This window comes from Notolabrus celidotus, chromosome 9, assembly GCF_009762535.1.
Source record: "Notolabrus celidotus isolate fNotCel1 chromosome 9, fNotCel1.pri, whole genome shotgun sequence".
Classification (NCBI taxonomy): Eukaryota; Metazoa; Chordata; class Actinopteri; order Labriformes; family Labridae; genus Notolabrus; species Notolabrus celidotus.
Genome location: NC_048280.1, coordinates 30,494,243 through 30,507,355, shown reverse-complemented (window position 1 = coordinate 30,507,355; position 13,113 = coordinate 30,494,243). Strand labels below are relative to the sequence as shown.

Here is a 13,113-nt window from a genome sequence, read left to right as displayed (position 1 = left end):
GAAACCTAACTCCTCATCAAGACATCAGGGAAACGCTTCTCCACTGATTTTAAAAGAATAAGCGGATACATAGTCTAACTTCAACTTAAATCTGAGGAAGACGGTAAATAAGGAGACTCCCATACAGTAGGGAGGAGCATCAACGATCAACCAGACTGTAACCGGTGTTTTGAATCCACGTTGCACCGCATCGATCAGTATTACAGTCTTCACAGGTTTATCTGGATGAAATCCAGAGAAATCTACACCATACTGAGTGACAGAAGGACTCTGCTGCTTGCGCTGACTTACATATACACTTCTAAAATATGCCCAATAATCTATCAGCACATATGATTGCATGAAAGAGTTGTAATATGATCTACTGACATGTATTTTCTGCAATGAAGTCAAGGATTTGCACTCTGTTGCATTCTGTCTGTAAGGAAATGTCTACTACCCCTTAGTCTCCAGTAATGTTCTCAAGTTCGGCCTTAACGTATGTTATATAAGTATATACAAACAACTATCCAAATGAGCAAATATCCAAATAAAGGCAGGCTTAAACAGCCAAAATGCAAATACTGGGTGTGTACAGGGCATAATGTTTCCCTTATCAACTACAATCAGCACATATATCTGGTGTTGTGTTCTTTGCTCTAAAACGTACCTCAATGTTAATTCTACAAAACATTCACCTTGATATAAAATCATATCTCCATCAAGACAATAACGATCAAAATATATTCAATATTAAGAAATTGCATCCTGTAAAACTGGCAGCTGTGTTGTAACTGGTAATACCCCCTGGTAGGGTTTCCCTAAGCAAATTTGTCCAAGAGAAGGGTCAGACCAAACCCACCCCCCTGTAAAATTGGTATTTGTAGTGGAGCACCCAGAATTAGGAGACTGAGGCAACTCCCTGGAGCCAGATCTGAGGGGGATGCTCACTGGCTAGGTTGCCTGGATTTAATAAATGGGGCCTGGTGATGCCTTGAAATCCCCCCAAGGGTGAGCTAGAAAGCATTGCTGGGAAGTGGGATGTTTGGGGCAACTTGCTTAGCCTGCTGCCACCACAACCTGGCTCCAGTTAAGTGGAAGAAATGGATGGATGGATGGAGAAAGGAGCACCCCTAAAGTCCCATGCACAAGTGATCATATAATCAAGACAAGAAATCACAAAATCAAGCTACATTTGTCCCAGTTAAGGGTGGTTATCATCATGAGTTGTGATATACTGGAAACACTAATCCACAGGAAAACGTATGAAAAGCCTGTATTTCCATATGAAAATGAGGTATAAAGGAAAAGGTCACCTTTTGATTTTCTTATCTTACAGTTTTTTTTGACTGCATAAACACGATTTTGAAAACAGGGCCCATTTTGTCAAAACACTACACACAATTCACACAACCACACACACAAGTAGCATAGCACCTCAGATCCTATGTAAAATGAAACACTCTTGTAAAAACTATACACTAATTTATCAAAACCATATTTTGTTACCATATGAAACACACATTTCATATGACTTAATTCTGTTTGGACCAGTTACACACTGCTGTTCCTAACCTAAAACACTTTTAGTAATTCTACTTCTCAGTGATAAGAGTAGTGTAAGTGAAGTACACAGAGAAAGGGCAAATATACAATAAATTCATCAAACACTACACAAGACCAACGCTGCAGACTGATGAAATATAATTTATTTCTCTCTATATACCCAAAGCAGTCAACATGTCAACATGGAGAATCACAACCAAACATGTCACCGTTTTCATGCTACTACAGTAGTGTGCATAACACTCAGCTCAGCAAATATTAGACGAACATGAAATACTGTATCCAGTTGAAGACAGGTGATCTCCCCTGCTGCATTGTTGTAGAGCTTAAACCTGATTGGTGTGTCTAAAATTAAGCAATCATGTGTTTGCACACCTGATGGCTGTGTTTAACCTATTGGCTCATAGGTGTGGTATTTTGACAGTCAGTACTTTGGGATTGTAAGGAAGTGACATCATGATATAGTACTGTGTCTAATGCATAAAAGTGTGTTTAGTGTTTTGTAAATCACTGTGTGTATTGTTGTGCAAGAAGCGTGAGGCTGACATTGTGCTTATAGTGGTGACAATCTGGGCCGATGTTTTGTTTTTGGGTGTGAGGTTTTGATAATTGTGTAACACTTTTGATTTTAGTGTTTATGCAGTCGAAAAAAAATGTAATAAGACTGTGAAATGTCCGGCACTGTCTTTAAAATTCACCACGTATTTGAATGTCTGTAGTGGAAAACTTTGTTGCCATTCACTTTGTAAAAAATCATTTACTTAGTTTGCAATGGTTGGTTTTCAATATCTGAATCACAAGAATGAAATAGCAGATTGTAAGAAGCAAGACTACAGCTGACAAGAAAGAAAAAGTAAGGCCATAGAATCAACATTAAGCAAAGTCAAATTAATATAAAACACTTTACCATTGGTTGCTGTCAGCATATGTAAGTTGTTGTGATTGTACGACCCTATCTCATATTACAGGTTTTCTCAAATGCTAAAACACATTTCACTAACTTTTCCTCCATTTTCCCCAATATCTAAATACAACACACTTTTCTGAAGCTACATAAACACAACCACACCTTCTCACTTCAAAACTCAAACTTTCACACCAAAAGAGCAGCTCGAAGCTTTCAAAAATGTAAACGCTATACACATCATTACACACTACAGCAAAACAATTGAAAACACAATGTTCAATTTGTGAGAAGGTTCTTTGTTTCATAACTGCCAATGCATATTTTTAGAAACTTTAACGGATCTTCTTAGAATAGATCTCAGTAGAGGATTGGGCATTTAGATTTGTGAGTTTCATATGAAGAGTATAAATCTATAGAAAATACTGTATGTACACTACTGTACTGTAACACAAGTTACACAACTCAATGCAACAACAGAATCTATTGCACACAACAGTACTCATTGAAAACATGTTCAGGGTGTGAAGTTTTTTTTTTATTTACTTTATTCACACCATACACGCACCACGATCACTGTGCGGCATCATGACGCTGAGCTGCATCGGGCCACATCACCTCATCCACATCACAGGCTATATTCTCCTTTGCCAGGCCTTCCATCTCCATGATGAGAAGAACTCCTCTATAGGGTTCAGGAAAGGGGCGTAGGGTGGCAGACAGACGTTTAGAAAGTGGTTACTGTTGGTGGTGAACCACTCTCTGATTTGGTTTGTTCTGTGGAAGCGGACATTGTCCCAAATGATCACATAAATGGGATGTGCAGGCCTAGGATGGTGTTGTTTGCGGTCCAGGAGGATGTCTCTTAGCTCCTCAAGGAAGGTGAGGAGACGTTGGGTGTTGTAAGACCCAAGGACAGCATGCCGGTGGACAAGCCCCTTCGAACCCATGGCCGCACAAAGAGTAATATTACCCCCCCGTTGGCCAGGAACCTCAGTGATGGCTCTTTGGCCAATGATGTTACGGCCTCTTCGCCTTCGTTTCTGCAGGTTGAACCCAGCCTCATCCAGGAAGAGGTACTCATGAGGTCTGGCCATCGCATCCAACTGGAATATCCTCTGCGAAAATGTGAAAGTGCACAGGTGTTCAGAACAACAGTCAATCAGGTAGCACAGTATTGTCCAGAAGTACTGTAGGCCACTGAGCAACACAGTATGTCCACCAACTGTACTGTGAACATGGATGTATACTTACTTGCACATACTCGTAACGTAGGTCTTTGTTTCGCGCAGAGTTGCGCTCAAAGGGAACCCTATAGACCTGTTTCATCCACATCTTTTGGCGCCGGAGAACTCGGTCTATTGTGGCCAAGCTGACATCAATGTTCTCAAAGTTGACATTATCGGCAATGACTTTGTCTCTGATCTCCCGGAGTGTGATGAGGTTGTTCTCACGAACCATATCCACAATGAGGGTTTGTTGTGCTGCTGTAAATATGGCAACCCTCCGACCTCTATGTGGCATTCTTTCAACTCTAAAGAAAGAAAGTAACATGTGTTGTCAATTGACATATTTTGCCATAGCAACTGAGATAAAACCAATAGACTACTTTCACAGGCTTGTAAAACTGTATTGTGACAAAGAAAGCAATAGAGTAAAATACCTGTTGTGTTGTCTGAATGCCCTGATAATGGTGGCCACTGTGAACCTACTCAGGTTTGGATGGACTCTTAGTCCTGCTTCAGCCATTGTCATGCCATGGACAATGACATGGTCAATGACTGTTGCTCGCATCTCGTCCGTAATGATGGTGTGAGGTTGTCTTGCTCTTCCTCCTGGACCTTCTCCTCTCCCTCGTTGGCCTCCTCCTCTTCCTCGTTGGCCTGCTCCTCTTCCTCCTCTGATTCGAACTCCTCTTCCTCGTTGGCCAGCTCCTCTCCCTCCTCTGACTCGAATTCCTCTTCCCCTGACTCTGCCTTCATCCATTGTGTTTGTTTGGAATCTTCAGCAAACTGTGCACTCTGAACTTGCTTTTATAGGTGTGGTCACATCATTAGCAACAAGTGTCTTCAATTTCGAGTCGTTGTGTGTAATGAATGACGCCAGGTGTGTTCATTGTGGTCAAATATTGCTGACTGTGGCAAGCATTTTGGATCACATGAGCTTTCATTTGAGAATATGAGCAGAGTTCTTTTGCAACTTGTGTTTTAGCAAGGCAAAATGTGTTTAGATTTATGAGAACGGAGAATTGTGTTTTGTGAATTGTGTCTTCATGTGAAATGTGTTTATGATATTGGCAAATGAGGGCGAGATTTATTAAATGTGTTTAGACAACTGGTCATTTGGTTTAGAGGATTGGCTTTTGTGTTTTAGCATTTGAGAAAAACTGTAATCACTGAAGTGAAGCTATGCTCTTTTTTATTGTAAAGTGCGTTACAGGGAACCCTGTTAAGCGGCTGAAAGCCTATATTAGGCAAGAATGGGAAAACACTTCACTTTCAAACCGCCAGGTCTCCTCGGTTTCTGAACATTTAAAGAGTGTTGTTAAAAGAAGAGGTGGTGCAAATCAATGCCCCTGTCCCCATTTTTCTGAAACATGTTGCTTGCATCAAATATAAAATGAGCACATATTTCTCATTAAAAAAAAAAGTTTTTATGCTAACTAGAAACTACTACCAATTAAAAACACTGTTTAAATGATTTGCAAACCATCAGTCAGTTTTAAATCAATAGTTTTACACGACATCCCCATGTTTTTTTTTAAGAAATTTAAGTTGCAATTAAAATATTGATGCAGCATCCGACCAAAGACTGTACACATGAAGCTTAAATAAACACTGTGACATAAGTCATTAATGTGTGTACCCCTTTCTCATGCACATGAAGTATAAAAAGCAATCAGTTATATTTTAAATTTTGACATTTACATAAACAGGCAGTGAAGCACCTTCTGCAGACACAATGTGATTCATCTGCAGTAGAGCTTTCAGTGCACAGACTGACAGGAAAACTGGATGAACTTTTACCTGTTGTAGGAGCTGGGTGTTATAGCAGGATCTGAAAGGTCAGCATCAGTATGAATCTTCATCTTCAAGATTGTTCTCTGTAAAGGGACTGGACACAATGCAACAACAAACATGTGACAACAAAATGAAGAGAGAATTATTTTTTGACTGGAAACAAAAACAAGTTTTCATAAAAGTATTTTTTTTTTCTTACCTTGTTCACACCAGAAGGAGTACTTATTTGTACAGAGCTCGTCCCCCCACATGTGATCCACATCAGTGAATGCACAGTACTGGTCATTTAGCAGGTTATTGGGCTGATGGTCTTTCCAGTTTCTGTAGGAGCTTTCTCTGTTGTTAGACCACTTCCATGCGTTCCGGTACAAGCAAATCCATACATATTTGCCACCCTTAACCAACATCAGCGCAGCGTCTTCCTCAGCATTCTCGATCATAGCCAGGTCTGTGTAGTGAGTTCTGCAGTAAGTCTGGGCATTTGTCCAGTTCTTTGGTGTCTCATTTACGACATATGTATTCTGGCTTTCAGGATTTGAAGCTAAAACACAAAAAAGTGAAAGTATGAGAAGATGATAGTGATGTGAAGTATGAGAGCTAAGAAATGTATAGGTTATGGAAATGGCTAACGGTTTTGTTGTTCTTGGTCTAAACTAGTTCTCATAACATGATCAAATGTGGAGTTTAAGGGAAAGTTAAACAACTAGAGGAACATGGATTGGGATGGTAGGAATCTTTTATTTCCTGATAATTACACCTTGAATAGCTTAAGGAGTAGTTTAGTTTTGCCACTTTATAAGTAGCATGCAGTGGTTTAGTACTCAAGTCCAGGACTAGGACTCAAGTCCAAAAATGTCTCAACCACTTGGTCCTGGGTGTTTGTTTACTTAAAGTTCTTATGAATAGTGTGTGGGCACCTGGTGTGACCCCACCGCAGCAGAATCAACGAGAGGGTCTCCCTGTTGCACGGCTCCAGATTAATTAAGTCATGTTATTTAATTCCCTCATGTTTCTTGTCTTGTGTTTTCTTTTTATTTTGATACTCGCCTTTGTCTCTTGTTACAGGTCTTTTGACTTCCTGCTCCCTTGTGTTTCCCGCTCCCTTGATTAGCTCAATGTGTTGCACCTGTGTCTTGTTATCCTTACTCCCTGTGTGTATTTAAGCTCAGTCTTCCCTCCTTTCTTTTACAGTTCGTCTTGTTCCGTGTCTCAGCTGTCCAGCCTTGTTTTTTCCTCACGTGTGCCCTACAGTTTTGACTAGTTTTGTACGTTTGGCTTCAGCTGTGCTTTGTGATTTGGATATTTGTCTGTGCTGTTTCTGACCTCTTGTATATTGAAACAGATTTGAACTTTGGAAGTGTTGAATTTTGCTTTTATGTCCAATTTAGTAGTTCAGTGTCACAGAAAAGCACAGTGGGCATTTAAAGGTGACATATCACGTTTTTTTCATCAATATATATTGGTCTAAGAGGTCCCCAAAACATGTCTTTAAAGTTTATGCTCAAAAAAACACTTTGAAATCAGATTTTGACATGCCTGAAAAACCCTCTTCTTCAGTCCTCCTCAGAACACTCTGTTTTCTCTCTGACCACGCCCCCTCAGGAAGTGGATGTGGTCTCGGCTCTCCAGCACGTTGATCTAATGTTTACATGTTGGCTGAATATACACGGCTGCTCAGAGATCACGTTACTTCAACCCTCTGAATCTGATCCTGACGGAGAGGCGCCTGTAGCAGGACCTTTCTGAAGGATTGGTCACAGATTTAGTGTTTCTTGTTGTTTTATTTATCAGTATGTTGACGTGTGTCTTGGTACACAGCTACGAACATGTAGCTATGTGGCTATGCTAACTAGCGCTAGCACGTATCCATGATAAATAAAAATCATCCACTAGATCTTCAAATCTGCAGACGTGGGGAGTAAAACCGACCTCTGCCAGAAAGGCAGCAGGACCTTTCTGAAGGATTGGTCACAGATTTAGTGTTTCTTGTTGTTTTATTTGTCAGTATGTCAACGTGTGTCTTGGTACACAGCTACAGCTATGAACATGTAGCTATGTGGCTATGCTAACTAGCACTAGCACTTATCCATGATAAATAAAAATCATCCCCTAGATCTTCAAATCTGCAGACATGGGGAGTAAAACCGACCTTTGCCAGAAAGGCAGCGGGACCTTTCTGAAGGATTGGTCACAGATTTAGTGTTTCTTGTTGTTGTATTTGTCAGTGTGTAGACGTGTGTCTTGGTACACAGCTACACCTATGAACACGTAGCTATGCTAACTAGCGCTAGCACTTATCCATGAAAAATAAAAATCATCCACTAGATCTTCAAATCTGCAGACGTGGGGAGTAAAACCGACCTTTGTGTTTATTAAGACAGCCTACAACTAGCATGCCTCCCTCCTAAGCTCCTTGTTAGCACACATTTGTGCAGGTAATGAAAAACGGATGGGGGATTCAGTATTATTTTATACAGTCTATGGACTGAACAAGCTCCGAGCTCTGACTCCGTGACAGACCGGATATTGTTGTTACATAACAAAAACACGGAAGTCTGAAACGGCTCGTTTTAGACACATTTACAGAAAGGTGTAGAAATCAAAACAGGGGCAGAATGGATTATTTTCATTCTTGGGGGGTTTGTAGACATGCCAGGGAAACATATTTCAGGTAGAGAACCATTAAAAAGTCAATTTTGCATGATATGTCACCTTTAAGCACGGTACACAGTGCTGCAACTTTATCGCTAATTTAAATTTCCAAACACGTCAACAAGATCAGTCAGAATCTGATGTTAATAAATTAAATGTGTTTTCTTCAAATCCAAAAGGCCCACTACAGTCTGTCCAGGTTCATAGAGTGAATATATTTGAGTGAAACATCAGGTCTTATCATAATAAATGATAATATTTATGATGAGTACCTGACTCAGACTCAGGTAATGGGGACTTAACTGGAATAGTTCTTTGACTTGGACTCAGCTTGTACTTGTGCATGAATTGCTTTTCAGCTGTTTAGAAGTAATTCTTAAAATTATCAAATGCCAAATGTATCTTACCGTAACAAATGAAATGCATCAACTTGTTACAATTTTCATCAGCCCATGTTTCATCGCCAGTGGATTTTACACAAGACTCTTGTGCATACAAGTTATTGGGTTGATTTCTTTGCCAGTGTTGATAACCGCTTTCACTAGTTTCACCGGTACTTGACCATCTCCAGGAGTTTCTGTCTTTGCCCATGGTATTCCTCCAGGACACTGGGTCATCATTCAGTCCATTCCAAGCATTTGAGATGTCAGCGCTGCTTTCGATGGTAGCCAGGTCGGTGGAATTGACTCAGCAGTACGTTTGAGCGTCAGCCCAGGTCATTTTCAAGTCGATGTAGTGAAACAGACGATGATCATAATGGGAGGGTGTGCAAAATCCTGTGGGACGAGATCAGGGGCATATAAGGCAAAACTTTGCGTGGAACTGTTAGTTTGAATCATTTACAAAAGAAACATTTATAGAAAATACAGCGTTCTCGGGAGAAAGATACTAACAAATATTAATTGTGTCATTGTACATAATTAAAATGCACAATTTCCCATTTCCCTGAAATGATGTATACCATGAAATTCAGAATATAAACCCACCAATATATAACAGCAACAATCATAAAAAAATCCTGCGAAATCCTGGAGGGACTGATATAAGCTGTTTCATGGGGTCTCTATGAGGGAGGAAGTTTTGAAATGTCTTCCCGCTCAACAATTCCCATTGCATTCGGTAAAGTCCGCAATGCGTGGAGCTGTCTAGCTTGCTCCAGAACTATCTGTTTTGTCCTGCTAGTTATGGTTTGATAAATGAGCTCTGCTTACAGTAATAAATGTGAGGCACTGTTCATAATTAGTTCACCTGGAGTCTCAACACCCAGCTCCTCTGGTCACTTGTTGACTTGAATTGAGGAGACTTTACCAGTCCAAATGGAACAAAGTACAATTGATTTTAGATTTTTATCACAACATGGTTATTATGCTAACGCTGACAGCCCAAGTTTAAAGTCCTAGACTTCTGTTAGCCTATATATATTGCCATGCAAGTGTTTCTCTCTTATCAGTTATTGAAATAAAGATCAGTGATAGATTACTGGACCAGAAACTGGAATCCAAAAAAACAATATCAATCATGGCTCTGACTTAGGATAATGTGACTAAAGATAAAGATGGAGAAAAGCAAAGGCAGTCTGTAATCCATTTCTGATTTCACTGAATTAAAAAAAAGAAAAAAAAGGAAAGAAATTAAACCTTGACATAAAGTGAACTAACATAATTATATTGATCAAATTTTAAAAAAATCACATTTGATAATTACATAACTAAAAAATACTTTCAGTCCTAAGGCTTAAATCAGTATTCATTAGGTGATTCTGATTTTGAGGATATAAACATTTCTAATCATACAAGTGAATTCTTTTGGATTTTAGAAATGCATTCTTAAAGAAACATCTGTAAGCTATGCTGTTTGGATAAATCAAAACCTGATGATCATCTTTGTTCGCCCTCGTTCCTATAGGCATGCAGGGACCTGAAGGCGTTGTAGCCTTTTATCCTTTTTTTTAAATTCCCCTCCAAAACCAAATCTGAAATGCTTTGTTCTCTGCATAGGCCCAAAGTCTTTGTTTGATGCACGTGGTGATCCCAACACTATCAGAAAGTTGCATGAAAAACGAATCTTGTTGGAAAAAAGGCCAAAAAAAACTTCTAGATCAAAATGTGGAAAAACATTATTAGGTGTGTGAAATGTATTACAGTTTTTCTCAAATGCTAAAACACAAAAGCCAATCCTCTAAATCAAATGACCAGTTGTCTAAACACATTTAATAAATCTCGCCCTCATTTGCCAATATCATAAACACATTTCACATGAAGACACAATTCACAAAACACATTCCTCCGTTCTCATAAATCTAAACACATTTTGCCTTGCTAAAACACAAGTTGCAAAAGAACTCTGCTCATATTCTCAAATGAAAGCTCATGTGATCCAAAATGCTTGCCACAGTCAGCAATATTTGACCACAATGAACACACCTGGCGTCATTCATTACAGACAACGACTCGAAATTGAAGACACTTGTTGCTAATGATGTGACCACACCTATAAAAGCAAGTTCAGAGTGCACAGTTTGCTGAAGATTCCAAACAAACACAATGGATGAAGGCAGAGTCAGGGGAAGAGGAATTGGAGTCAGAGGAGGGAGAGGAGCTGGCCATGGAGGAAGAGGAGCAGGCCAACGAGGAAGAGGAGTTCGAATCAGAGGAGGAAGAGGAGCAGGCCAACGAGGAAGAGGAGGAAGCCAACGAGGGAGAGGAGATGGTCCAGGAGGAAGAGCAAGACAACCTCGACCATCATTACGGACGAGATGCGAGCAACAGTCATTGACCATGTCATTGTCCATGGCATGAAAATGGCTGAAGCAGGACTAAGAGTCCATCCAAACCTGAGTAGGTTCACAGTGGCCACCATTATCAGGGCATTCAGACAACACAACAGGTATTTTACTCTATTGCTTTCTTTGTCACAATACAGTTTTACAAGCCTGTGAAAGTAGTCTATTGTTTTTATCTCAGTTGCTATGGCAAAATATGTCAATTGACAACACATGTTACTTTCTTTCTTTAGAGTTGAAAGAATGCCACATAGAGGTCGGAGGGTTGCCATATTTACAGCGGCACAACAAACCCACATTGTGGATATGGTTCGTGAGAACAACCTCATCACACTCCGGGAGATAGAGACAAAGTCATTGCCGATAATGTCAACTTTGAGAACATTGATGTCAGCTTGGCCACAATAGACCCGAGTTCTCCGGCGCTAAAAGATGCGGATGAAACAGGTCTATAGGGTTCCCTTTGAGCGCAACTCTGCGCGAAACTAAGACCTACGTTACGAGTATGTGCAAGTAAGTATACATCCATGTTCACAGTACAGTTGGTGGACATACTGTGTTGCTCAGTGGCCTACAGTACTTGTGGACAATACTGTGCTACCTGATTGACTGTTGTTCTGAACACCTGTGCACTTTCACATTTTCACAGAGGATATTCCAGTTGGATGCGATGGCCAGACCTCATGAGTACCTCTTCCTGGATGAGACTGGGTTCAACCTGCAGAAACGAAGGTGAGTCATTTCTAATAAGCTGTCATTAAAAGATAAAAGCTTGTCTTAAAGTTCATCAAATATTTAATCAGCTTTGTCTCACCGTCACATTTCTCCAAAGTGTAGAGGAACAAAACGGGCCATATCCTAATGTGTTCGTCAGGAGGTAACAGCAAAGAAACATCAGAAGACGTAAAACATCCATGGAGCAAAGTGACAGTCAAGTTTTCAATGTTTCTAACGCTGTGCAGAGTCACGGAGTGTAGTTATACTTTTAATAAAAACTGTAGTACGACGCACGAGGAGCACAGAGACACAGCCCCGGCTGCCTCACACACTGATCACATCTGTGTTAATGAGATAAGTGTGGATTAATTCCACCTTGATTGGGATGTACAAAGGAAATGTGCTTGGATTCATGCGTGCGCAACGTTTCAGTAGGAAATCCACGCAAGTCTTTGTACATGAGGCCCCTGGTGCCTTCAAGGTGACCTCAAATCCCACATTTTCATATTAAAATATATCAGGGTTCCCACGCGTCCTGGAAAACCTGGAAAACCTGGAAAACAGTTGACCAGTTTTCCAGTACTGGAAAACACCTGGAAAATGGGAGAAAAAGTAAAATGTCCTGGAAAATCACATATAGTCCTGGAAAATTATTCCAATATGGCTGCGTTTGACCTGACCCTATTAACAAAACACATCCCCATTCATTGAAAGTTGAGTGCACGCTGTGCTGGAAAAGACAGCGACACTGCACAACTTTTTTCACATCTTTTCTCCTTCACTTCATAATCATGCATTCACAGAAAACGGGGGTATATTGTTTATGTTTTATGGTACACTTGGATCAATTACCGTACTCTAGCTCAGTTGTTCTCAAAGTGGGGTCCTGGGACCCCTGGGGGTCTGCGAACCATAGCGTGGGGGTCCGTGAAATAATTTGAATACATTTCTAGTAAATCATAAAATTGTGCTGTGTCATTAAAAACAGCATACACCATTGTTGTGATACCATTTGGTGACTCAAAGGGATATGTGAGTCTTGCTACTGTTAATTTTCTGAAAGCGTTTAAGATCAATTACTTGAAAAGTATAAATGTTGTCATGTTGAGTCCACAAGGAATGAAATGACCCTCTGTTTTAAAGTATACAAGTGGTATTTACTTGATTCAAATTGAAGTGTTATCTGTTTATCACTATGGTACAGGTCTGAAGTATTTACATTGATACGTTTTACAATACAAATAGTTCCAAGGGCAACTAAGAGTGCAAATGGTAGTAAGCATGTGCTTTAGTGATGGGAAGTTGGGCTCTTTTCAGAGAGCCGGCACTTTTGACTCGGCCCCAAAGAAGAGGCGGCTCTTTCAACTCCCGAACGGCTCTTAATTTAGGATCCTTTGAAGCCGTATATTTTACCTTAACTTTGCAAAAAAACAAAGGTTTGTGTGTTGAAACCTTTTACGTCCGGTGTTTTTATGAGAAGCTTTATAATTGCC

General features: G+C 40.1%; 1 protein-coding gene across 2 annotated transcripts; it reads right to left on the bottom strand.

Annotated features, from left to right (window-relative positions):
- Window positions 1–2,974: 2,974 nt before the first annotated feature.
- Window positions 2,975–8,677, bottom strand: LOC117819286. 2 transcript variants are annotated; one of them, XM_034692578.1, is made up of 6 exons: window positions 8,529–8,677; window positions 5,669–6,010; window positions 5,476–5,563; window positions 4,113–4,425; window positions 3,704–3,983; window positions 2,975–3,567 (listed from the first exon to the last, which is right to left on the bottom strand). In XM_034692578.1, exons 4-6 carry the CDS (start codon window positions 4,241–4,243, stop codon window positions 3,085–3,087), a joined length of 894 nt encoding a protein of 297 aa, XP_034548469.1. In that variant the 5' UTR covers window positions 4,244–4,425; window positions 5,476–5,563; window positions 5,669–6,010; window positions 8,529–8,677; the 3' UTR covers window positions 2,975–3,084. The 2 variants fall into 2 exon arrangements, with proteins under 2 accessions (XP_034548469.1, XP_034548468.1); XM_034692577.1 differs by lacking the exons at window positions 5,476–5,563; window positions 5,669–6,010; window positions 8,529–8,677 and having other exon boundaries at window positions 4,113–5,057.
- Window positions 8,678–13,113: the final 4,436 nt, after the last annotated feature.

Bases quoted from the DNA above. Each gene is read 5' to 3' on its own strand.
- LOC117819286 (XM_034692577.1), bottom strand. From the start codon at position 4,435: ATGGATGAAGGCAGAGTCAGGGGAAGAGGAATTCGAGTCAGAGGAGGG. The intron at 3,984-4,112 runs GTATTTTACTCT...TTCTTTCTTTAG, and splicing joins GCATTCAGACAACACAACAG to AGTTGAAAGAATGCCACATA. The intron at 3,568-3,703 runs GTAAGTATACAT...ACATTTTCGCAG, and splicing joins TACGTTACGAGTATGTGCAA to AGGATATTCCAGTTGGATGC.